The sequence below is a fragment of the Leptosomus discolor genome, chromosome 1 (genome assembly GCF_034619465.1).
Source record: "Leptosomus discolor isolate bLepDis1 chromosome 1, bLepDis1.hap2, whole genome shotgun sequence".
In the NCBI taxonomy this organism is placed as follows: Eukaryota; Metazoa; Chordata; class Aves; order Leptosomiformes; family Leptosomidae; genus Leptosomus; species Leptosomus discolor.
This window is the reverse complement of record NC_141391.1, coordinates 205824022-205851078: the sequence shown is the minus strand read 5'-3', so window position 1 is coordinate 205851078 and position 27057 is coordinate 205824022. Positions and strand designations below refer to the sequence as shown.

The window sequence follows — 27057 nt, the reverse complement described above, 5'->3', positions numbered from 1 at the left end:
AGGATTTTCTATACACTTCTTCATTAGCAAAAGTAATAGCTGATTCAATTGTCCATATGCATGGTAGATGGAAAGATGTTTCCTTAATACCCAGCTCCTATAATATGTCTCATTTCCTGTGCAGACAATTAAGCATATCATTTCAGAATTTATTTCCTGTATGGGATCTTGCAAGCAGTTGCTCATTAAAAGGTTGTAGAAATGGAAGAAAAGGACCTGGCCTGGGAAAAGTGGTCTAAAACAGAGCTGAAAGGATAGAAACTGGATAGTGAAGAATTAGGGATTCAGAAAAGATGGTTTGGGTCATATAAACAGTTCTGTAAGGAGTCGTATTGTGGGATGATCCTTTTTTTCAGCAGAGAGGAGGCACAGTCCCTGACTTACAATACTCAGGGCAATAGAGTCTACTATCTATAAAAGTGCTTGAAAGACATTTGTGGTTAACATGAAAACCTATTTACTTAAGACGACTACAACCATTCTCTGTGTCAAGTAGATAATAGCAGTGGGGTGGAGACCGTCTATTTGGTTCCTTCCAAGTGTGTATGCTACCTTTCTTCCTCTGAGAAGTACGTGGGTCAGGCAGGTCCTCCTGCAGTGAAGACAGATTGCTCCTGCCTGAGGTCCTCCTCATGGAGAGACATTTCCAATGACTGAGATCTGAGCAAGTGGAAGAGGACTCAGGGCAGAGAGCTGGAGATCTGAAGCCTAACCTAGGAACCTGCTGAGAAGAGCAAGGAGCAGACACATAGGCCTCAGAGATAATGGGATGAAAATTTGGGGACTGGCAGGGAGTACACAGAGCTTGTTGTAACTCAAGAAGTCATTGATTTCATTGGAAACAAAGACCTGCAATGTAGGGACACAGTGAGCGAGGCAAGCTGTTCAGAAATCTCTTTTGCTTCTAGATTCTCCAGCTAATCATTTTACATTTTCTCTGTCTGAAAACTTCTGTATTTTAGTTATATTATGATAAAGCCTGGTGGTTTGGGGTCTGATGCGGTTTCATATGTGTGTGTGTGTGTGTATATATATATATATATATATGTATAAAAAGCCTTTGGAGCTGTCTATAAGAAGAGGTCTAGACAGATCTAGCTTAAATCTTTGGCTAACCTGGGATTCCATGTCAGGTGGGAAGAAAACAAATCAAAACAGCTACACTGCCACAAAATAAAACATATTTTCTTCACCAGCATCCTAGGTTGGCATGTTCTGCACATTGCAGATCAAAGGTTCGAATACTGGAATTGAGGACTGATGATGCTTCTCCTCCTGAGCTGTAACTGTGACATAATTTCTGTGGTTATTTAAATGTGAATTTGTAATGAAGAAAGAAAATTACACAGAAATTCTACCAATTTCAGAGATTTTTACAAAAGAGAAAAATCCTGTTACACCAGTTTTATTTTTTGAGGTGATAATACACAAAGACAATATGCATCACTGTAATTATGAAGTCAGAAAGAGAGCCCCAAATTGAAATGTACTACTACCACTTTCTTTTTTGCTATTTAAAACTATTAAGGTTGTATTTGGAAATATACACGGATCTCAAAGAATAAGAAAAATAAACCATAAATAATAGTTGTTTAGAATGCAATATAATAAGTGAGAAAACATTCATTTTCTGTATTGGAAATTATGTTGCAAATTAAACCCAACAGATTTAGGAAAGAAAAATTAATGCCTCTAAAATTTTGCAGGTGAAGGATCAAACCTCTAGAGAGCGAGTATTAATTTTGACGTATTCACAAGATTATTTTTTTTTTTTTGCTCCCCTGTATTGCCTGAGAGATAAAGAACTGCAGTGTAAGAGGATACATATTTTTGCCATTAAATCAAAATGCATCTATTACAGGGTGCTGGTGTAGAAGTTGCAATTCAGTTGCATTTCTAACCCATTCATATTAGGAAAGGGATAAATAAAAATTCATGATTTGTGTTTGTGCACAGAGGTACCCACTTTTATTCATTAATATGTGATAGCTACTTGCACACTGTTTTTTTTCAGTTGTCATTAACAGTAAATAATCTTGACCAGATTAAGAATTACCGATGTTCGTCGTCTCCCATTTAAGGCCTTCCTTTATATAGCAGAACACACAACTTCTAGAAAGTTCTTCATGGAAACACTGTTCGATGGAAGATCTGAAGATATTTTTGTTTGCTTTCTTTGTATATTTGTTTATATATTCAAATTACAGCAATAATTTCTGAATTATTAAATTCTGAGTAGCTGGACATACAATGTAGTCAAAACTAGAATGGGATTGTAATTAGTTTCCTCCAGTTGGTTGCCTCTGAAATTTTATTAAGTTTCAAACACGTCATACCAAGATTAAGTTCTAGACCTTTTAAAAGATTTCACCAAAGAGAACATCCACTGAAAAATAGAGTAATTTAGTCTAGAACTGTCAATTGTCAGGTTCCATGTTATCAGGAACATCTAATATTTAGTGCTTGCTAAATATTAGATGGTCCTGCTAAATACTAGATGGTTGGTAGGTATTTTATCTAGAACTTAACTAGAAATTTAATTTGAGTTCTGTTTTTTTTTTATTTTTTTTTTACCAATTAAATCCTCAATAAATTCTGGAAATGCAGTTGCTTTTCACAAAAATAGCTTTAGTGAATCACCATTGACCAACGAAAACTCGCTTTGTCAGAATAGCACTAACAAGCTCTAATTTGAATCAACCTTTTCCTTTGTCTTCCCTTGAAGTAGACCATTTGTTGTTGATCCCTGTGACATGAATTATACTTTTTAAATTAGCTCATAAGAGTTAAAACCAAACCAAAACAAAACAAACAAAAAAACCCAGAGCTGTATTCCCCTACAAACTATTTCCTATCCTAGCAGATTGGGATTATACAGCAGCAAAACTGTGTGGTGACTGGGTAAAGAGCACACAGATCTACCTTTAGTGTCTTTTTATTTACCTAGTCTTTGGGGAACCCCAAGGGAAAAATATATATCACATCCGATTTGGTGACCATCACTGATTAATTGTACTGTTCATCCAGATTCCTTCAGCCAGCTGTGGTCTTCAAGCATAAATTCATCGTTTTTCTTCTGTGATCATAGGGGCACACTGAGGTATATGGGTATGCTGAGGAAGAAGAAGTTTTACAGATCCAAAGGCTACATCCAAGTTTGCTTTCTTATGCAGTTAAGTTCTGATTTTAAAAATGAAGTGACATATCTGCTAGGTACCCTAGCAAGTCTTTCTAAAAATGCTACTTTTTAAGCTTAGGCCAGCTGTGAGGTCTACAAGGTGCTTCACGGTTGTCAGCACCATAATCTTCTCTGTTTAACTTGTCATGTTTATGTACTGTTCCAATTTTCTCAGTATTGAGGGGTTATTTCCATTATGTTAGACATGTCATCTAAATCTCGACAGTCTGAAGTCAATTTATGTTCCTTTGAGAGACAGAGCACTGTCACAGGGGAAAAAATTACCTATTCACAGTTTTTCTTGCTTTTCCTTGTAATGCATTCATTTAATACTTATCACTTCCCAACTATCTTGTCAGGATCCGTTATCAGCATCATTTTTTAGTGTTCTGTTCATTAACTTTTTTAAGTACTGCACAAGAGTACATGTGACCAGCACACAATCTAAAAATCATAAAATTCACATCAAAACTGTTCCTCTTTCATTAGAATTAAAAACACGGCCCTTCTTTACGTTAATTGCTCATCTCCAGACCTTCAGACATTCAGAAACATGTGACATTTCTCAACCTTTTTTTCAAGCCAGGTCATCTTGATTGATTTATCATGCTTTATACTCGTTAGTGTTCTGTGCTGCAATAGTATCATGCCCATCAATCATTATTTCTCTCTCATTTTTTTCTTTCAGGCTCCTGTAGTCTTATGCTAAAATCCTCTGAACTTCATTTCATTTTAACCATTATAATTTAGATCACTGTAAAGCTTTTACTAATTCAGCTTTGTTCTTCTTGTTAAGTTGAATACTGAGAGTTACCTCCTGACTGGGTGAACGTGAAAGCAGAGTTTATCTCTACGAGGTACATGTCAGTGTGGACAATATAAAATCTTCAGCAGCTCAAAGCGAAGTGAACAAAACTACCTAAAGGTTCAGCCAGGGAACGGAGAGTTTAGAAAGTCACTGTTCGTTTCGCAGTTTTGTTACTCCTTGGACATAGGCCTTCCACTAACATCTCTTGCCAAATACTCCTCTACACTAAATTATATACTTTCACAGCTAAGACTCAACCATGTAAAACTTGACTCTTGTGATAAGTTTTAGGCTTTTCTTTCACAGTCTCCCACTGTTTGTCAATCTTTCTGTTCTACCTGAATCCATATAACTAGGAACAAACTGGTATGTTAAGCTGCTGTGAAGGAGCAGGAAATTGGAAAGAAATTAATACTTTGATCTGGAGAATCAAATAAGCATGCTATTGCTTATTCCAGCTTCCACCACTGTGGCCAAGTGCCATGATTACCTTTTCATTATGTTGCTATTGAGTGTATGAAAATCAGCTAATTATAGTTAACACACCTGAGCTCCTGACACTTCCCATTGTCACAGAAGAGATTTCAAAGGAGAATCTATAAAATTTGGAACCATGCTGACAGCTTAATGCATATTAAAGACAAAATTCTGAAGTTACTACAATATAATTTAATAATGACAGAAAGGCAATCATGTGAAACCAGCAGGCTCTCTCAGTCTCTGTAATTTAGCTTATTAGTTGCTTTATGGTGAACTTCTGTCCAGTGCTCCCAACCTCAGAGAAATCAGAAGTGAGATTCTGAGCTCAGTTCTGAGCTCACCAACAGATATCCAGGACCATCCGAGATGCACTGGGGTGTCAAGAAATCTTCACTGGAATGGCAGATTCAGTAGGATACTCAAGATTGTACAGGATGACAGCTGAAGCTCTGAAGCCTCCCATAGATTCTGTGTCACATCTGCCAATCCAGCAGAGATTTCTGAGTAACATAACGTATGACACCCTTGATACTAGACCTAAGGTTGTGCAGATGCATTAAGTTCCTAATCCACAGACTATGACATCAAAATTTAGTTGTCTGAACATCAATGTCTAAATTTGGCACAGGTGTCTATGTAATTGTAGTGAATGGGGTCTTCAATAAAGTGTATAAATGCAGGCATCCTATACTAATTGAGATGCCCTTGGGTATTCCATGTCACCTCCCACCTATAGGTCCTTTGTCACACCTGGCAACGTCATGACGATACGTATTCCAACCCAAAAGACACTAGATGGTGATGCAACTGAGCTGATATCTGGAAAACTATTCAGTACGAACAACAGATTCTAGACATTTTTTCAGGTCACTGCGAGGCTGCCGTCTCCGTTCGGTTAGCTGAAATCTTTCAGTTCTCAGCTGTTCTACCTCACTTGCATGGTTCACCACTTATTCATGATGTGCTTATTTTTTGTCTCCCATTAGAGTGGAGCGTTGCATTGCAAGGTCTCCTATTTAGAAATAGTCATGGACACCAAGGACATTTCCCTATATTTATCTATTTTTATTCTTTTATTTGGGATCTTTCTGATCAGTTTCAGGGATAGGAATAGCTGGTTTACAAATCAGGATCAGGACACAGAAAGGGAAATCCTGGGAACAAGGAGGAAAAGTCTGTCAGAGTTTGGGAACAGGCGTCTCAAGAAGGGGGTAGCTGAGAGAAAACATGGATGTAACAAAGGCGTTTAGAAGAGGAGGAACTGGCAGCATAGATGTCAACAGTAATGTCTGGTGACTCCTTTTCATCTATGCCTTCATACAAAGCTTACATATAAGCAAAGGAATGGATTTATTATTGAATATTTTTCCCCCACACTTGCTGAAGACTTTTTGTGAATGTATTTAAATGAAAAAGACTTTAGGACACTGTGTACAAACAAGTTATGCTCCATCTACATTTTAACAGAAAATGTTGGGAACATGCCTTGATATTATCAAAGTGACATGTCATAGCATAAACTGAGGTTTCTCTAATGTGCTTAGAAAGTGTAAAAGCTTAAATGGGAGCAGGTTCTAAACACACGAAAGAGCAAAGACACCAGCATAGTCAGGCAGAGTTTCTGACTGTCAGAAAGCTCTGAAAATACAGTGCAGTATTCCTGAAGAGTTAGTTTTGAAGCTTAAATTAGCTTTCAGTAAAGCCAGGCTGAGTTGTCAGACATGTTCTTAGCAAGCATACAGAGTTTTTATGGGTATGGCAACACTTGCAGGCCCTTCTAGAAGCAACAGACACCAGCTGTCAGGACTCTGAAGACTCAATTTATATTCTAAGTTATGTTGCTGATTCAGTGTGTGTGACATATAACAGTCTTTTTACCTTGCTGTGTCTGCTCTGCTCAGGGGGAGTTGCATGCAACAACAGGTTTGCCTGAGATGGTGCATTACCTGCATTACTAGCTCTTGCAGTATTAGAGCAGTAGAGCAGTAAAGTAGAGAGCATAACCCCTAGCCTGGGCATGTGAACTAACAAGACTGTTTTCAGCAGCATTCATTGAGCAAAACTGGAGATTCTTCAGGGAAAATTTCCTTCTGCCAAACAAAAAGTTCTTTCTCTTGTCTGTAGAGAAAAACAACCTTGACTTTTTCAAGGTGTTGGTAGGTTTTGCAACCTGTGAGCAGACTTCTGACATCTCTATCTCCTCTCATCATGTATTAGTATCTGGGCATGCAGACTTTTGCTAATTGGATTAGTGTTTACATAAAATCCATATATTATAGATCTCAGTGAGGAAAATAACAGTTCATCCAGTACTATGTGCAGTCAGAATTCACAAACCGGGATATGGAATAAGGATTTGAACTTTTAGTAGGAACTTCTGTAATAAAAGACAAGAGATGAGGGTCTTCCTCTATTCCATAAGATATCATTTTCTATTCCAGGTCAAGTTATCCCAGTAAAATTCATTATGAATTGTACTGTAGCAGCATTTTCTCTGTTCTGAGACATAGCTGTCCTTCAGATAACATGGTATGTTATCAAGAAAATAAGTCTGTAACAGTGTAACACTGTTCTGGTAATAAGTGCCAGAAAACAGAAGGAAGTTCATATAAAAGCGTCACCCAATGAAACATTCTGTAGGTGTTTATTATGAAACTTCATCTGGGGAAAATAATCTACTCTTGCTGACCACATACAAAGCTACTTGTTCCAAAAATGTATTTCTTATTTCCAGAAATTGTTGTAGAGATTTTTGTTATTTTTCCCAAATCTAGTATATTCAAGCATCAAAAACTGTTACTGACAATGTTGCATTTGCTTCTGCACTATTTTAGCTATGATCCAGAAAATCTCTGCTTCACATCCAGATTAATCAGAAGGAGATGGTATTTAGTTTGTTGGGTTTTATCTAGTTTCATAGATTATTTTAAATCTCTGACTGATAAGCAATTCACAGAGCTGTAGCAGCCGAGCAAAATAAATAGCTGTATGTCCATTAGAATGTAAATTAACTCATTACTATGCCAGCTTCTGACCTTTTCTGATGGCTGTATTCTTGCTAACAAAGCCTCTTTGCTATTCATGAAAGTGAAAACTTAATGGTAGCTTGAGACTCTCTGGTGTATTTTAGAGGAAATTCTTATAGACGCAGATAACCAGTGAGGGTCTCAGCTTGAGCAGCAAGTATTTCTGTCATTCATGACTTTGAATAGCTAACCTTTTTTCTAATTATTTGTGAAGATCTGAATATTATTGAAAAATAGTTGCTTAAGAAGGCTAGGTCAATCATGAACTTCACAAAAAGTGTTCCTATGTATATAAAAAGATTAATATTGGTTTGGTACCTGATCACACAGTCAATTAAGCTTTTGTATCAGTTCTGTAGACTTCAGTGAGATGAGATCAGATTTAATTTCCCAAGGTACTCCTCTACCTTCACATAATTTCTGATAAACCTCTCAGTCTCGCACTTTATGCTATTCATCAAGAAATCTGAAACTCTGAAGGGAAGAAATATAGACTTGAACTCATGATGCCCCCAAGTCATGTGGAGAAGAGATGAGTCACAGAAGGTGCTACCCCAGTGGTGTTGGAAGATCCAGCTGACCTCCCTGTGAACTATGCCTGCTCTTTGCCTTACCTGTTCATAGAGTGCTTGTCTGTGGCCAGGAATGTATTCATTCTTTGGAGTCACTTTTCACAAGTATAGTACACGAAAGAGAGTGAAAAATAGTGCTGATTTGGACTGGTGCACTACTGTAGCAGTCTCACTTGGGTTGAAATCAGGAGCAATGGAGTAGCAGAGTGTAAAGCAAAATGCCATCACAAGCAACTGCTGAGGATCCGTTTGTACCATTGTGGGTCTCTTTCAGGCAAAACTGTTTAGTAGCATCTGGGCATATGTATATAGTCCTAAAGAAGACAGATCTGTTTCACAATTTTATTAATCTGAACCTTCATTTGATATAACAATTAATAACTGTAACAAGCCTTCATCTCAGTGTGGCACAGTGCTACATCACTTGCCATGCTGCGAGTGTGCAGCCTAATGCAAGGGAAAAGACACTGGGTCTAACCATGTGTAATGTTGTGGGCCTGATCAAACGTGATGGGTCATTCATCTCACTGATGTGGGCTGTGTTGATTTTTGACCCATTGCATTGGGTGCCAGCCCAACCAAAGACCAAATGGACCCTCCACAGCACGGCACCATCACTCTGAAGCATGCTGACAACAGGACTAGCTAACTATGCTTGAAGAGCTAGATCTCCCAGTCTTCTTACATCTACTCTTTATTTAAAGGTAAATCAACTTTTTGTTGTTGAAAGAGTAATAACGCAATACTTAAAGCTGTTTGAAAATGATGGACCTTGGAAAAATACTACACAATAATGATTGATTTTATTAGAAACAGAACTTCTGCCATTCCCTGTACATCATCCAATATTTTAAATATGACATGACAATTGAAACATGTTTATCATCTGCTTATTTTCATAAGTATTATTTCCATATATTTTAATTCATTGTTTCCTTTTCGATTTTATTTTCTACAGTATATAAATTCATTTAACTTACTTGTTCTCATTGATAGGTTTTGTTTTCCTGAAAAGGGGAAAATATTTGAAGAATAATTGAATTAATGCTATATATTTGTTCTATGTATGAAAAAAAAAAAAATTACCTCTCCCACCACTATTTTTGGTATTTTGTCTGGCGGATATTTTGCATCTTAATGAGCGAGCCAAATTGTAGCTTGAGTTGTGTGCACCTAATCCAACTACACCTAGCATAGCTCATCAAAGTGTAAACATACAGAAGGAGAGGCCAGATGTAATGTGAATGGTAAGAATCAGTTCCTTGCATCCTGCTAATGGTGTACACCGTGAGTCTGAACTCTCAGAGAAGTTCTCCACTGTCAAATCCATTCGAAGTTAATGGCTGTTTGACACCTCTGGAACTGAGGCCCCTGTGTAGGCAACTGATAGACATCTCAGGGATCCCAGTAAGAGAAAGAAAAAGCACAGGAAAAAAAAATAATCCACTGTTAAAGTAAATTTATACAGAAACTTTTCTAGAAAGGAAAAACTTTTGCCAAAGTGAAGTGTTGTCACACGGACATTGATAAGATGCCCGTGGAGTCAGTTAATGCTCTGGGAGTGCTCATCAGCCATCTGTTCATTGACTTCCAAGCATCTACATGAGAAAGGTTTGTGCAGTGCTTGGGACAGCTTTGCTCAGGAAGCCATATGCAACAAGGCTTTTATAGCAGAAAAAAACCCAAGAAGCCCAGTGAAAGCTAATGGGCAAAACACTTGCTGTATCGTCAGCGCGATAAGTGATGTGGAGGGAAGATGACTTGCCCTGCACATTGCTTTTGGTTAAAAGGCTCTATCTCTGATGCTGTTGAGTTTCTCCCTGCAGCACTACCACTCGCCGTCTCTGCAGAAATCAAACTGTTCCTAGGCTTCAGCTTAATTATACATACACGTCTGACATAGAGGTGAACATCATTAAAGGTCCTGTGGTTTAGCAATACCTATGTTAATTACTTTTGATTTTAAAAGGTCTTAAGAACTTTTCCAGGAATCAGTACAAAACAGTGAGAATAATGGAGATGGAAATGTAGCAAAAAGCATCTACATGGCAGCAGACTAATAACCAAATGCTGGTTTTGTATTACTGACATTACAGAATATGCCAAACTCAGGATTTTTACTGGTGAGGAAAAAAAAAAAAAAAAAAAAAAAAAAAAATCAGGACTATTTTGCAAAGTCCTGTCTGATAAGCTGCTTTTAGAAAACTAAACTTTCCAACAATAAATGCTGGCTGAAGCGTGAGCCATGTGAAATCTGTAATCACATTTTATGACAAAAGAACACTTACATTTGTATATAAGGAACAGATACAATGAGTGCTATGTGATTTGTCTTTTGTTATAGGATATGTTCATTGAAAAGGAGAACCACAGTAAACTGAAACTGGAATTTGCCTTAATCTGAAAAAACAAAACTAAAAAAAATTTCCCCAAATACATTTGTATCCAAAATCTGTTTTCTGTTACTGGGGTTTTTTAGTAAAGTTACAACATAGAAACCACCACAGCTCTGATTTCCAGGGAAGCTCATTTTGGAAGGTGGTAAATATTATTTAAAAAGCAATGTCAAAAATAATTTTTCTAACACTGATTTATGCGAAAATGTAATTCTGATTTTTGAGGAGCATACAGTTGTTACTGTACCTCAGCTTATTAATTTAAAGTGATACAATAAAAGTTTCAGTAAATGTGTTGGCCACCAGCTTCAGTACCTTATTACAGTTCAAATGTCCAACACTGAAAAATAAATCATTATATTCTCAAAACAAACTTTGAAGAAGTATATGAAGTTATGTATTTTATCCTCACGTGCTTACATGTTACATTACACTAGGTGGTGACTATAGTGTTTTCCTGCTAGCATCTTGCTGAGTGGTGGTGGTTGCTCTTTGACACAAGCCAGTAACTCCACTCTCCTTTCCGAAACTAATTTGGACCTGTACTTCTGCCTTTACAAGGTTAATAAATACTTTTTTAAAAGTAGAAAGACACGGGAGTCTTCAGAAAGCGAGCCACAGTTTATGCAGTGAAGCTGGTATGAGAAGGGGTGGCTGTCAGGAGCATGGGTGAGCCGAAAGCCACTCTTGGGAAGAACAGGATGCATGAAGTGTTTTTAGATGGATTTAAGTTGGTTTTTATTATTCCAGATTTTAAAAGTGTACGTGAATATGGGGATGAGTGGTGTATATAAGTATATAAGTATATAAGTATATAAGTATATAATATCCTCAGCTGCTCAGGTTTTTCTAAAAGATATCACAAGCTGGACAGTAGGGGGTTGGGAGTTTGGGGAGGCAGAATTGGAAAACTGGAAGTAGGATAAGGAGGTTATAAGAGCTTATCCAGTATGTGTGCCTAGTTTGATGTGAGTTGATTAGAAGGTTGAACAGTATTAGTACTGTATTAATACTCAACAGAAGTTGAAAGCTGTGGTCTCTGCTTCAGGTGGGATCCCACTGTCTCTGGTGGGGAATACTCACAGCATGTAATGAACCAGCACCAGAAAACATGGTGTTGTGAAGTGAGGTCAAACTAAGTGAAAGTCCACTGCTTCTCATTGCCAGCTGTAGATGTGGCTGCAGAAGGCCAACACACTTGAGTATGCACTAAATACATATTATTAAGATATATTCTTCAGGTGAGCTTTCAAACCTCAATTTTCTACATGCAGAGGATTTGGTCCCGTACTTATGCAGAACAATATTTAAAGGTGAAAGTTAGACAGGAGCATGCAGAATACACAGGAAAGTGCATTTTGCTTTTATGCTTTTTCATGTGAAGTTTCTGTTACACTTACAATGTACTACATATGCATTATACTCTTGAATTCTTGAATTTGCAGCAATGGTTGCATGTGTTTAAATACCAATAATAATTCTGAACATGTTTAGTTCACAACAGTTACCCATAATCAGTCTCATGTTGAATAACTGATAATGCCATACATTGTCTGAAGGTTAGTTCTGTTTAGATTGGGCAAAAAGGATATTTAGTTCATCTGAGAACACAGATGCTACTTTTGCTTTATGGAACTAGGCCTTATTCTGTTTAGTCCAACACCTAGTTTTTGACATCAGTGAGAGACCGTTTCATCTTATATGAGGTCTTGGTCTAATAGCTGAATTTAAATCTGAATAAAGATTTTTAATATTAATTCCAAGGTTTGTTACCTTTAGAGTCTTTTGCTTCTAACATGTTTTTGTACACATACAGATATTCAAAACTTTTTTAAAATTTTACTTTAGATGTTTTACTTCTGTGGCATCCTATATCTGTTAGTTTTCTTAACATAATTTCATGCTATGTGAGTAAATTTTGCCTTTTATTTGTTTTGAGTGTAGATGTTGTCATTTGTATGTTGCAGTCCGTGCCTATAGCCTCCAAGCTAAATTTAAGTACCAGTTCTTGTTTGGGCAAAAAATTGAATTTTTTTAATTGACCTTTTTAAAAAAGTTTCTTCACTTCATGCATGTGCATTATTTACTTGATTTATAAATACTTACATTTTTAATTATTTTATTAATAACATTTTCTGATAACTGCAGCAAAATATATTTTTATGTCGTGACAGTAAGTAAACAGGAAAAAATGGCTTTTCAGTTTAACCTGGAGTAATTTTTTCTGACAATAAGTTATGGGAGGTTCAGCAATACCAAGGGGGAGGGCGTGTTACCTCTACCAATTTTTTATGAACACCAAATCAAGGTAGTAAGTTGATTTGAGATACCTTTCAGCAAACCTCCCTGCAAGTTTCAAGTCTCATCTTTAGCTTTGTAGGGAAAAATTCTTTTTAACTTTCAACAGCTTATTAGCTGTACAAAACGATAGCAGGTAATAAAAAGGTAGCCATCTTCCATCCAAAAAGTTATTAAAGAAGTTTCTACTACAGAATCTTTAATACTGAAGGTGATGCACAAGCCAGATCTATACAGGATGCCTGTAATCTCAGCTTGAGTTTGTAGACGGAAAGAAGTCTGTCTCCATGTTTGTATAGCAGTTTTTAACCAGACACTGTAGAAACAGTAAACATGAACACTTCCAGGATTACTTTTCCCAATATACTTTTTGTTTAAAAACACTCTCAACTTATACATCAGCACTACAGAACAGCCAATGTTTCTCTGCAAATGGCTCAAGTGCTTTTTCACTCCAAGATTTTTTCAGTCTAAATGAATTAGATATCATGGCAGAAAAAAATTACATCATCTACATTTAGCCTGTATCCAGGACTAAACTATAGCAGTTTCTCTATCATCTCGTGACCCCTCACCAGCCAGGAAGAAGAATCGGGAAAAGGAAAGGAGACCAAGGCATTGGAGTAAAAACAGATTTAATGAAACAGCACTGATACCAACAGAGGTATACAAAGTCATACTCAGCCAAATGAAAATGCAACAGTCATGACTGACAGGAGAGCAGTCCTCAGGAGCAAGGAGAAGCCAGAAGAGGAGCAGAAGGAAAATGAGAAAGCCTAGCAAGAACCCCACAAAAGCTCCCCTTCCCTCAGCAAACCTTCCCCCTTTACAATGACCAGATATTATGGGATGGGCTGCCCCTGTAGCTAACTCAGGTCAGCTGCCCTGGCTGACTCAAAATTGCTAAGGGCCTGCCTAGCATGGCTGGGCTGTGATCCTATCTCAGCCAAACCAGGATAATCATTGTAACAGAGTCCTAGGAACCTTAAATACTGTGTGCAAATATAATTCCTGTTGTGATTTGTCTGTAGAAAGATCTTTCCCTAGTGTTCTCATGATTTTAGTTTTTTCTAGACTCACCTTAGAAAAAGAAATAATGAAGTCAGTACTACTCTTACAGCTTAATCAATTTTCTGAATGAAACAGCAGCCTTCCTATTAGATGTTTCAATTTAAGCCCCATTTCTGTTTCTGACAAAACAAAAGAATTCTTTGTTACTAGCTTTTAATCTTACTTAGGAAGGTCCGCAGGCTTTTTTTTTTTAACCTACTATTAAACTGAGAATGAGTTTTTTAATGAAAACTATGCTTAAAGCTGGCATTTTAAAAATTGTGACTCAATATCCTTTGAAATGCTTTTTATTTAATATTTGGTACGTTTTTTAACATTGTGCTGCATAAGGTAAGAACAGTGTTTACAATGACTGTTTCAAATTATATCCTTTTATTAAAAGGACATATCTAGAGTTTTAAACATTTGTAAGCTACAATAGTTGAGATTCATGAAAATCACTGAAGCAGGTTATCAGTCAATCAATAACCAAAGAAAAGCAGTTAACTAGTTGTGTAGAAGAGGTAGTCATGTCTGACCACTTGCTATCTATGACAAAAAACAAGACAGTATCAAAACAAGCAACCCTCCAAAGATATGGCTATCCTATCTAGACTGATGAAACAGTTAATTTTCTCCAGGCTTTTCTTCTAAAAAAATCTCTTGTATTATTAGGTTTTGTTGATGCGATGTTCTGAATTGCTTCTTCTTAAAGGTGCGACTGCATTTGACACATCAATATCAGGTCATTTGGTGTCTTATCCAATGTCCACCAAGACATTTGGAAGTCCTTTTGTTTAGTTCTTTTAATTTCAACCTAATCCCATGCTGTTTGTAAAGTATGGCAATGATCTCGATAGCTCCATTTGCATATATATATATATATGTATATATATATATATATTTGCATTTATTTTTTCTTAGAAATTATCCCTTGTGGTTTGTGTTTTCACCCCTTGTGTGTAGAAAATTTTCGTGTGTATCAGTATTATCTGCAGACCTGAATGAGAACAGGAGCATAGGCACCACTTACCCTCCATTATTTATGCATCAGAAAAATCTGCTAACATTATTTTTCATTTATTTCAGGTTTCTTTTCTCCATGGAAAACTCCAAAGCCTGTAAGTTCCCTTTAAAAATTGTACACATTGAGTTCATAAGATGACTACCATTCAAAGCAAATTACTGTAGACTTTCATCTAACCCTCCTGCTCCCAGCTCATGAGACACCTTTCAGCAGTGTCCCAACTCTAGGTGAGACAGCATCTGTTGACTTGGAGTCTCCCAGCAGCGGTCTGGATAAAGGAACATCTCAATGTTAAGATGGGTGTCAAGAACCAGACATGCAGTGGCTCAAAAATGAAGGGTCTGGAGGAGAAGGCAGCAGAAGGCCCTAGCAATGAGGCGAATCTAGTTGGCCTCCTAGCTGGTGATCTTTTTGAAATGGACAACGTGCACCTTTTATGGTTTACAGGCAGTTTGAGCTTAACATCCTTAAAATGATTGTTATTCTTTTTTGCATTAGTAGATACAGAGTTGGAAATAGTCACACTTCAAGTGAGAGCTTGGACTAGGTAACTTGCTGAGCTGCTTTCTAACCAATATTTCTATGTTTCTATGATTTTGACATTAAATGCCAAGGTATGAAGACCTTTCCTACTGTAAGCAGCAATGACTGTATTTATTCTGTTGGCACCACATTATATCATTTTTTGAAGCTGTGACAACATTCACAGTGTAAAAAGAAATCATAAGCTACTATTTTTGTTTGTCGGGTTTGTTTTGTGGGGTTTTTTTAATTTGGCTTTTTTATTTTGATTGTACAGACCTTGAAGTAGTGCTTATCTCTCATCAGAGGTGTGTAGGGGAAAAAAAGAGCCCTGACTCTGCCTGAAGGCTTCTAAGAGCAATAGGAATAAAAACAGCAATATTTTTTAAAGGATTTATAGCTTTCTTATTTGGGGGAGGGGGGGTGGGGTGTAGTATGTTGAATCTGGACAACTCCTCATCCTCTTATATTGGATCATGGCATGTTTAATACACACCAAAATAATTTTTGTAGCCTATCAAGTACAAATAGCAATTAATTAATCAGCTTAATTAATTAATCAATTAGTTAACTCATCAGACTGTTTCACCTTGTGGTGGTTTTGATGTAAAAGGCAAGGGGATGGATGCAATACATCAGAATAGGTATTGCATAAGGTTTTTTATTCATCTAAGTAGCAGGACAATTGTGAAAATCAATCTGACTATTAAAGACTAGCTTGTTCTCAGCAGTTTGAGGTTCCTGTCTGACTGAGATGTTCAACTTTTAAGCTCAGGTAAAAAGTGGTGAAATGGAGAACTTGAAACTTACTTGCTAAAGATCCGTATTCAAAGACCTCCCACTGTCAGTGCTCACCCTCTTTTCATACATGTCAAATACATAAATATCACCATTTTGTTGGTGATTGTCTGCACAGTTTTGTTATATAAACAGTATAGTAGTTCATACTCAGGTAGCACTTGCCAATAATCAGAATCTAGAGAAACAACCTGAGTGATGCAGTTTTTCATGCAATAGTCTGAGTAAATCAAGGCTCACAGAGTATAACAGCATTGTGTGCAGATACTGTACCTGCATGCAGGCTAACCATTCACAGCTAGTCTATTTTGGGGTAGTCTCAGCAAGAGAGCTTAGAAGTTATTAATCAGGTTCAGGTAGTGTGCATTCCTCTGTCTGTCATCGCTTTAACTAGGGAAATAATCAGACATAAATTTCTAGTGCCCAAGACGTGAAGAAAAGATCGAAACCAAGTGCCCCTGAGGCACTGAGTGTCTGCAGACAGTCTGAAGCTACAAGGTCAGCACTGATAGGTTTAGAAAGTCTTCCCAACACCACAGCACACCCCTGTAGGTGTGTAATGGGAAAGAAAAACTGTATATGGCCCAAAACCAGCTTTGTTTTCGGCTTGGGTGACTACTGCTGACACCTTGTGTCTCTGGCCACACAGGGGAGAAGCACCCATCATTCTTTAAAGCAGAAAGGGGACCATGGACCATTGGCTCAAAGAGAAGAGACAAGCTCTTCTCCATGAGGCAGAGGCTCAGGGATGGTGTGCACTGCATCGCAGTGTGCCTAACGTCCCAGGGTAACCTGGGCTGTCAGAGATTTCCTGTGGTTTCTATGTATATGGTGCATATATTATGTATATCATATGTAATACAATTTGATCAGTGCTAAATGAACTTGAGCAATGTCACCAAACCATGACCCTGACTTAGTTTTGATGCCCTGCACTCAATGCCATGCTTGTTCATTTCCAAAAGGGCCTCCATCTGTGAGCTAGCATTATGATAATTCACACTGCAAAACACTATGCAACTATTCAACTAATTGATATGGGTTTGAGAAATATAACTATTTATGTTAGCAGTATTAACCACAAGTAAGAATGTTTTGCTCGGTTTTTAACTTCACACTTGAAGATTTAGAGCTAAACAGCAAGCAAGAATTAGACGTATGGGACCCACTAGCGTTTTGCCGATTGTCTCCAGCTTCTCGTCCTTCCTCCAGGGAAAAGTTTACTCATCAAAGATAATTCTGTTTTCCTTTCTCTTTTTAAAACTTTCTTTAAATATTTTAATTTTATTCAGTTTCACATTTTGAAAAAGGTAAGTGTTCTATTTCTCTGGCATTTTCCAAGAAATCAGGAAACTTTAACTTCTAGATAGACAGGGCCCCACATGCCTTTCTGCTTCAAGTTAGATAGTTTAGTTTCACTGACTTGTGTTCTTTTTTAGTTTCCTCACTGAAAGTAAAACCTCAGCATAATTCCCCATTATTTTCCTTGATTATAAGGAACTTATGTTGAGCCCTGTGCTCCTTTCTCATTTAGACATAGGGGTCATAATCAGGTTTGTTTCTGGAGACCTTTGAATTTACACTTCCATGATACAATGATATACTGTATATATGTTTGTATATACCCGAGGTAATTCCTTTAGAGCCAGAAGAGCTATCAGGAATATTATTGTGGCATTCATGTGACTTGTCACATAGGCTAATTTACCCAACACAAAGGATAAATTTATCTTGGTATAAAGGGTACCTTAAGGTACCCTAGGTACTTTCCTGTACCTAAGCTATTTTGATGACAACTCAGTATCTCCACATGTCACTGTATTTCACAGGATCTACCTACCTATAGTGCCCTCTTAATATCACATCCTAGTGATATCCTTTGTATCTGACCCAAAATAAACGTGTCTTTCTTGAACAATATTGGCAAATATTGAATGCAGTATTCCATAGCTTCATCATTAGCACTTCATAGCACTAATACTTTCCTTTCTCAACTTAAATATCATACCCAATTCATACTACTGCATGAGAGCCATCTTGTGATTGAGATAGATACCTAGATATTTCTTTTCTTCATTGATTCTAATGAACCAGCCCTACTTACTGCTGAAACTCTGACAGAAGCACAGTTTGAATTGTAACACTACTCTATATAAAGAATGAGGTCCTCAACAGCTTAAAATGGCCAATACCCATATTCTGTTCATTTTGAAGTGTGAAGCTAAGAGTACCAGATCACCTGGGATGTGCAGAGTAGGAGTTACTCAGCATGTTCACCAAGAGGACTCTAATACATCTGTAGTCCACACATACTTGGTGTGGAAAAAGCGGGATGTTGTTAATCATCAGAATGGAGAGCAAAGCCTGACTGCTGAGCCAAACACCTTCCGAAAACAAGGACTTAAAGGGAAACGATACTCACAGAATTTGTAGAGCAAGCTTGCTGTAACCTTGCAATCATCTTTGATAAGGCACTGCTGATACAAGGCTAAAGTTGGTGGTATTTAATTACAGTTCAGTTTGCTTCCAGGAGTCATTATTTTGTGTAATTAACTGATTGTTTGGTTATGTGCAACACACTCTTCTGGAGGCTTTACCACTCTTTACTTCAGGAGGGGTCACAGGAAAAGCCAAACATTTGTTTCCTGGAATAAACATTTGTGTTTTGTTTAAATTAGCCTCTTCAAATATATCTGCTAGTGAAATTTAATTAGTAGCTGACTCCTTTAAAAAAAAAAAAAAATGCAGATCCTCAAGTCTTCTTTTGCACAGTCTATCGTATTATCTCTTTCTGGCTTCCTGTACTTGTCATACCACTAAGGGCAGTCTTGAAGAAAACATGGATTGAGGTGACTTGTGCATAGGCAATACACTGCTAATTACTTCTCTCCTGTTAATGGTCTGGAAGAGTTGGAAAGCTTATCCTGTGCTTGGGAGTTTGGTTGGATGACACCAACACAATTTTTTATGTAAGAAATAAACAGTAAGAAATGAAAAAGACTCTATCAGACTAATGCCCACTTTTCCTTCACCATGTTTGTGTTTTATCATTGAACACTTGACTATCACTAGATGCTCAGATACCTGCTGTAATAATTTTCGCTCTGTTTTTTTTTTCTTCAATTGAAGCTGTAAATTATGCTCACAGTCACAGTTATCTGATTCTCCCTGGGCAGCTAGCTATTTTCATGCATTCTCAACAGATAGAGCATTATGATCATTCAGTTGCTACCTAGTCTGGCCACTTCTGTTAAGTGCTACTTTCAGTTATGTATTTCGATGAATCTGATAATTGTATCTTCACGGACCCACAGATTCTACCTTTAGCAGAATCATTTCCAATAGCTCAGCACATTCTGTGAGAGGCACACAACATGGTTCAGGGGTAACGTTGGGCCCTAAGCCACAGGGGATCATATTATCTGAGAAAGATCACATCTTTCCATGAGCAACAAATTAACAAGTAAATTTAACCAAGTCATTTTATAAAGAGCACAGCACACACCTTTCACCTCAAAAGACAGCAAACAGGTTTGCCAATTTCACAAAACACATCTTCAACTGAAATCACTATCTTTGGTCTCACTGTGGAAGTCACAGTTTCTGCAGAACTTTGTCTTTATTCTCTATATGTTTTTATTCCAGATGATGGAACGATGGGAGAATCAAGGCAGCCCTCAAACAAGCCTGTCTGCTCCAGCTATGCCACAGAATATTCCCTATCCTCCCACTCTTCACAGGAGTTCATTTCCTGATTCAACAGAGGCCTTTGATCCGCGAAAACCTGACCCATACGAGCTGTATGAGAAATCAAGAGCTATTTATGAAAGTAGGCGTAAGTGAAAGCCCTGTTCACCCTGCTGACCATTTAATATTTTAAGGTTTTGCCTATGAATGTGTCACTGCTGACATAATTTTCTGTCATTATCTTTTGTAATTTACAGAAAGCAACTATAATCCCAGTTAATAGAGGCCATTATAAATTGTTCAAAAATTCTGCACATATATATTTTCCTAGATCTTGCCTAGATTCCCAAGTTTGACTTCCAGAGGTTTTTTCTTTATATTTTTGCTCTTCTCATTTTGACTGTTAAACCCTCAGTGAAGAACAGTATATGTGCTACCACATTTTGCTGTGTTACTTTTCTTTATAGTTAACTGATAGGAGGATGTGAATTTATCAATAAGAAATCTTATTTTTAAAGTGAAGTTTATTAAAGAAGTTTCAAATGTATTTGTTTTTATAAGAATTACTTTGACAAGTTTTGACATTGTCCTTGAGAGTTAGAAAGAAATCCATAGCGCTAAGTACTATTTGAAGATCTGTACAAAATTATACAAAGCCGTCAAGATTTCCATCTTGATTTATTTCTCATGTTTTTAGGGGATATACCACATATTTTTCACAACAAGGGCAAAAGGGGTTAAACTTATTTACTCCGTAAATTTATTTACTTGTAAAGAACATTTTAGCTAAAAATAAACTGTCCAGAGCTTTTGCTCTTATTAAGATCAAATCTTCAAAATAGTTTTTTTACTGAAAGCTTTTTCATAACAGTTACTGCTTGCACACACCACCTTTCAATTCATTTTAGAAATTACTTTAGTCTGTAGACCAAAATACTTTATAAATTACATATAAAATATTGCACTGCAGCTGATCCAGATTAGTCCATTAATATTAATTTGGCCCAGATTTAGAGATAAACCTAAACTATCATACTCCGTGACTACGAATGTACAAATTTCTCCAGCATGCAAAGGTATAGTCTGAAGGAAATACATTATTGTCCCAAACACTGGGTTGGTGCCGCTTTTACTTGCTTTGGCCTTTATACTTCACTTACAGCATCAGCCTCTCCTGTTTGGCTTTGGTATTTCCAGTCCCCAGCAGGATGGATATGCTGGAGGAACACGAGGGTTTGTTTTACATCAACTCTAAGTTAACTCTAATATAGTGTTTAAATTTCATCTCAGATTCCTCAATTTTTTTGCCACAGTAGACAGTGCCACCTTCTTCTGCCACCCTGGTACTACTTAGAGGAAGATCTTTCACTAGAGTTTGTTACCATAAAACTCGCTTTCCATAGTCCATACGTTTTTGGTGGGGGTTTCATTTGGGGGTTTTTTATTTATTTAATAGATGCCTTAAATTAAGAACCCCAGTTTAAATCTAAGTACTTAAATAAATTGCTGGCTTTTTTCAGCAATACCAAGTATCTTACTCCCCCTAAATATGGATTTGAGAACTTACTTCAGACCACCTATAAAAAGTATTTGATCTTCAATTATATACTGTTAGGCGTAGGAGCTAAGCTTTCCAGTGTATTTACAAATACCATGTAGCCCATGCTGACTGGTATTTTATTATAATAGATATTATTTACTAATATATCATCTTCCTCTGCTCTAGATGTTATTCCTGATTGGACAGGGCACCAAATTTACAAGCAGAGGCTACAATTTTGATATTTTAAAACTTTCTGAAGTATGCATCAGGATACAGTGTGGAGTAGGACAAAAAGGTTTGAAAGAAGTAGGACTAGCTTTGAGTGAAGTTTGAAAGTGATTTTCAGACATCTCTCTCCTTTTCTTTCTCTTTCTCTTTCTCTTTTCCTTGCGCATTAAGGGCTAGCATGACAAATAAATAAAAAAATTTGCCAGAGCTAAAATCAGTTCGACAGAGTGCTGGGATCTGTGATTATAAAGAGAAAATAAAGGGAAAAGAAACAATTCCATAGTTAACAAGGTTTAACATCTCTACTGAAAACAGTCTTGATTTCATATAGTGCTTTAAAGGAAGGAAAACCCTTTGCAAAGAATTGCTTCCCATATGGGTAGCTTCTAGAGGTGAAGTATTTTAGCAAAAAGCTTCACTTTCTACTCAGCAGAGACAAAACCATCTTCTGTGGTTAAAGCCATCATGCCAAGAGTGGAAAAGCACAGATATCGGACTTCCTGCATTGCAACAAATATCTTTGTAAGACAATTAAGAAAAAGTTATACATGCCATATGTATACATGGGACACATATTTATACTGTGTCTTCTTTCATCTTGAACCCAATATGAAGTCTTATATTTACAGAATTGCCCTAAATATTAATGAAAGCAAACAGGCTCAGTCCATGTTTGCACTTCATAAAACTGTAGGAATATAGACCTGATGTCAACTACAAAGATTGACATATACCCCAAAAGACGATATATTACACCAAAAGATATGTTACACCATTCAATAAAAGAATGAAGTGATTTATTACTATTCATGGGTGTCTTCTACAATTTTTGGGGATACTTCCTTGACCAACATGAACTACAGCCTTTTACTCATACAATCTGCTGTGTTCAGGAGCATATCCTACACCAGGGGAAGAGCTGATAGCTCATAGGCTGGAGTTATGCTAAAGCCTGTGTTTAAATGGTTTAATCACATTTGAATTCTGTCCAAGAGACAACTGAAAATTGTATATACACGCCTTTTTCAGCCAGCTACCTAGACAAAGTAAGAATTAAAAATAATGAAGCTGCTAGGCCCAAAAGGAGAAAGTGAGGGATGAAAAGCAAGACTGTAGTAACCGCTCGTCCCAGATTTCCAGCAGTGTCCTGATCTTCCAGTTAATCCTCAAAGCTTTAATTTTTTCTCTTCTGACACTGGTATCCTTTGAACATTTTCTCTAAGCCTTGATTCCACAGTTCCCAACCAGATCTCGTCTGCATTTATTCATATCCCTTGTTCATAAATAACTGCCTCCAAACATCTCTATTCTCCCTGACATTTTTGTTTCATGAATGCCATAAGCACACAGTTTAGTAAATTCAATTTGTGAAGACTTTGATTGCTTTTATTCTCTACATAGTGCTAGTATTTCCTAAAGAGAGAAACAACAGGCAGGAAATCCATTACTGAGTCAAGAAATTGTCATCTAAACTGAGTATACAGGAGGGAGAGTTTCAAGATAACACACACTTAGTTTCCTACCATATGGCTGTGTCAGGTTGGTTATCTTCAGTAAAGACATACCCTTAAATTGCACAGGAAAAGTTCTGCTACATCGGATGTTTTTAAGTACTTCTTATCTCAAAGCAAGCTTGCCTTATCTCCTGGCAAGACCAGAAAAGAAGGAGGTTCATCGTCTAAAAATAATGCAAATAGGCGAACAATCACAACCTGAAAAACTCAAAAAGAAAGAGATAGTGCTAGATTATTGTTTCTCTCACAGTGCAACTCTGTTACTAAACAGTTCATTTTCATACTGCTATAGCTCTGAATTTCTACAGATCCTTTTATCAGAGGATCTCACCACAGTTAGGACTCACCAGGACCTCATCAAAGCCTCCTGCTTCCCTATCAGGTAGTTGAACAAGCTATGAATCACAGCGTAGTTCTGTGAGGAGCACAAGTGACAAGACTCAAACCAGTGCAAGGACTAGACCCAAGGAACCTGATTCACAAGCTGTGGCTCTAGCTGCTAGTTATGCTCATCCCTAACTTATGGTAGCAAGAAAGGGGCTTCAAGCAGGAAGTCTGCATGAAAAAGGATTATTTTCATTCTACAGGAATGTTTTTCTATCTTAGGAATGTGAAGGACCTGTATGACCCTATGCGGTAGAGAGATTTCAATTTTTAATGATCACATATGAATTACAAAGGACTGCCGCTTCTGCACTGGAAACAGTTTTGTAGAGGCAGCTCTACCAATACAGCTTGCAGACAAATCAAATGATACATTAGTACAAAAGCAGAGTGCAACTCTATTTTGTAAGTCATAGCTCCTTGGAAAATTGTTTGTCATGAGTTATCTGTTACCTGTCAGCTCTTACCTGTTAGCTGTCACCTGCCTCTCCTGTCACCCATCAACTGTGCTCAATAGCTTCAAGTAGCCAAAAAGGAGCATAAACTGTTTCCAAAGACTGATAAAGATTACTATACCATCCAAAGCAGCTACCTAAAATCAAAAGAAGGGAAATTGTTTTCTTCTTTCTTTGTCTTTCTTTTCTGCAGTTACATCTCTTCATCTCCCTGCTATTTTTTCTCTTTTTTTTTTTTTCTCTTCCCTCCAGCCCCCAGCCTTCCCTGATTTCTTCTCCTTGGTGAAGAGAACCTACCTTACTTTCTGCTGTTACCTAATTTTGCAAAACTCAGAAATGGAGAAGACCTGCTTGAATAACTGAATACTTTCTCCTTTTTCCATCCAACTATTAATTCTAGGCAAATCCTTTAACTCCTTTCTCCTTATGAAAACTCTTAGAGTGTAAGTGACAGTGTGACTCTGCTGATAACTATGGAAGTTAGGTACAGAAGCTAGAGAACGGAACATCAGATCAGGAATTTCCTATTAATGAAAAAAAAAAATATAAGACTTGATATGCACCAGTTGTTACAGCTGTAGCTGGAGGTCCACCATTGTCATTGGGAGAACTCATTCTCCTGGATTTAACATTTTTGCCTTTATAAATTCTCCTTATCCTCTCTTACATTTTATATTGAACTCTGTTTATTTTAAATACACGATTTATAACAAACTTTGTCCAGAGGCGTGTGTCAGCAGCCATTAGTGAAACAGGAGACATAAAGCTGTTTGGAATCATGATGCTATAATATCTCTCCAGTCATAAAAAGTATAGTAGAACTTTGGTTTTATATTCCTCTAAAGAAAGCAGGAAAATAAAACATTTTGCTGCATTTGTCCTTTGGTTAGTGTAGTAGTCCAAGACTGGTGATGTGACACGGAAATGCCAGTAGGAATGAGATAAGCCAGTGATAAGCTCTCATTAAAAGTGAAATCTGAACAATTACAGTTCCATCTTTTGCTGGAATTGCAAGGGTTTCTTCCTTCAAAATATCCTACATTATTTTCTCTTCTGACCACAATATCATGAATTTGCCAAGTTCCTTTCAAATCCATCAGCTGTCTTATGCACTGTAATTTTTTTTTGCTTCCAGAGAGATACAGAAATTGGAAAAGAACCAAAAGCAAAGTCCACCAACAGCTGTGAAACATGTAAATAGCAAACGTATTAGCATAATGTATTACTAGCCTTCAGAAAATAAAGGTGTTTTCTTATGCAGACTTATGAATACCTTTCTCTAAGGGTCACAGCCTACTATTTCAATATGTATTAACAGGTTACCTTCCCTCTGGAATATCACTGCAGGTATTCAGCACAGATATGCGTTAAAGTATCAGCAATAGGAAAGACAGCATTATACTACCTCATAATGTGTGACTTTGAAAATACTGTGCTTGCAGAACAATACTAAGGCCATCAGGGTTTCCTAAAGTCAATATTCATGGAACATTAAAAAAAAAAAAAAAAAATGTTCAGTGTATAGAACTGAATGCATTATCACCTGAGGGGGTGTATGACACAGTGAACAGCTAAGCAGAATTTTCTTGTCAGTGCTTGTTGGCTGAAGACCTGCACAGTTGCAGTCTTAAAAACTGAAGGAAATTTTTCACATAATTGTTACTGCAATTCTTTCAGATGGTATCTTCCTGACAAAAATTTTGCCTCTAACAATTTTTCCTGTTTTTGCTCATCTCTAGTATAAAAAAAAATCACATTATGGTTATGGTACTTTAAAAAGATATATACATATGTGTGTATATATATATATACACATAGCACTATGATAGTGTTAAATACATAGTATTCTGAAGTATTGTATAAATATAAAGGGGGCTTTGTATGGAAAAGGGTTTGGGACTACAAATTCAGAAAATTAGGTTCTAGTTTCAAATCTTCCTTGAGCTCAGTTTGCCGTATCTTTCAATATTTCTGTTCACCAGTTACTCCCCTTTATATCAGTAAGACATGCCTGCATTCACTTAGTATATAAAAGAGTATTGGCAAGTTACTAACTATTACATATTATCATCAAACTACTCTTTGACCTAGAGTATGAGCAACTGAGTTATAAGAAGGTAATTTCTCAAAGTAATTTCCGAAGAGTACAGGTTGGTTTTATTCCTTGCATCTATTGCTACGTCAAGAAACAGCACAGAGAAGGTTTAAGAACTTATACTACTAAATGAATATAACCTTTTTTTTAATAAGACATACATAACAAAAGGAGAGGAAATTTAGCAGACCAATGTCAAATAATTTTGTATTGTTCAGCACTGCAGAAAGAGTTACTCGCCATGACAAAATGGATTTGTTGGTTATAAGAACTGACAGTGAAACCAAAAGCATTTTCAAATGGAATTATGAGACTATCATCATCACAGTACTTTGGATGTAAAGTGATTTTGATTGCTGGATTGCAAAGTAGGTCCCAAATGACCTATGCTAATATGAAATGTCAGTTTTACAACTGATGGTGGTGTTAAAGATGCAGTATTCCTTTCTCTTGAACAATTTACACTTTACTAAAAGGTATACAAATAGATTTTCATCTGCAAAGCGGTAGGGTGTACTTAAGAAGTCAAAGTCATAATTTCAGAAAACTGACTTGTAAGCATTGGGGAATTGGTCACAGGCACGTAAGACCAGTTGGTACTGCATTGCCTATGCGCTCTTTCAAACTGCGGCTTGCCCAGCTTTGGAAAGGATATTGCAGCATGATCATATTCATTCTGCTCGTTTGTAAAACTCCTATTTATCTAAAGCATGGCTAGGACTGAGATGTTGAAATATAAGTATTTCCTAGTGCTGGTTTTTTTGCGTGTATTAGCAATCAACAAAGTGTGATCCAGAAAATAATGCACTATGGACAATAAATATCATCCCTATCTTTCATCAGCATACTTCTTCCTCCACAGAATACCAGTGACTCCACTGGTGCAAATAATATCTGTGTCCCATTGTAGGTGAACTGTGCTCCTAGGGCTGCATCTTGACAGCAAAGTCATTTGGTATTTTCACCATTGGTTTCAGTTAATTCAGGATTGTGTCC

The 27057-nt window shown here is 37.0% G+C and overlaps 1 protein-coding gene across 4 annotated transcripts in view; it reads left to right on the top strand.

Moving 5' to 3' along the window:
- The window catches only part of MAGI2 (membrane associated guanylate kinase, WW and PDZ domain containing 2), a 764770-nt gene that overhangs the window by 654881 nt on the left and 82832 nt on the right, over positions 1 to 27057 (top strand). For all 4 annotated transcript variants that reach the window (XM_086474407.1, XM_086474391.1, XM_086474398.1 and 1 more), the window contains exons 11-12: positions 14898 to 14929; positions 19801 to 19990. In XM_086474407.1, coding sequence (XP_086330533.1) covers positions 14898 to 14929; positions 19801 to 19990 — 222 coding nt within the window. The remainder of the gene's footprint in view (positions 1 to 14897; positions 14930 to 19800; positions 19991 to 27057) is intronic.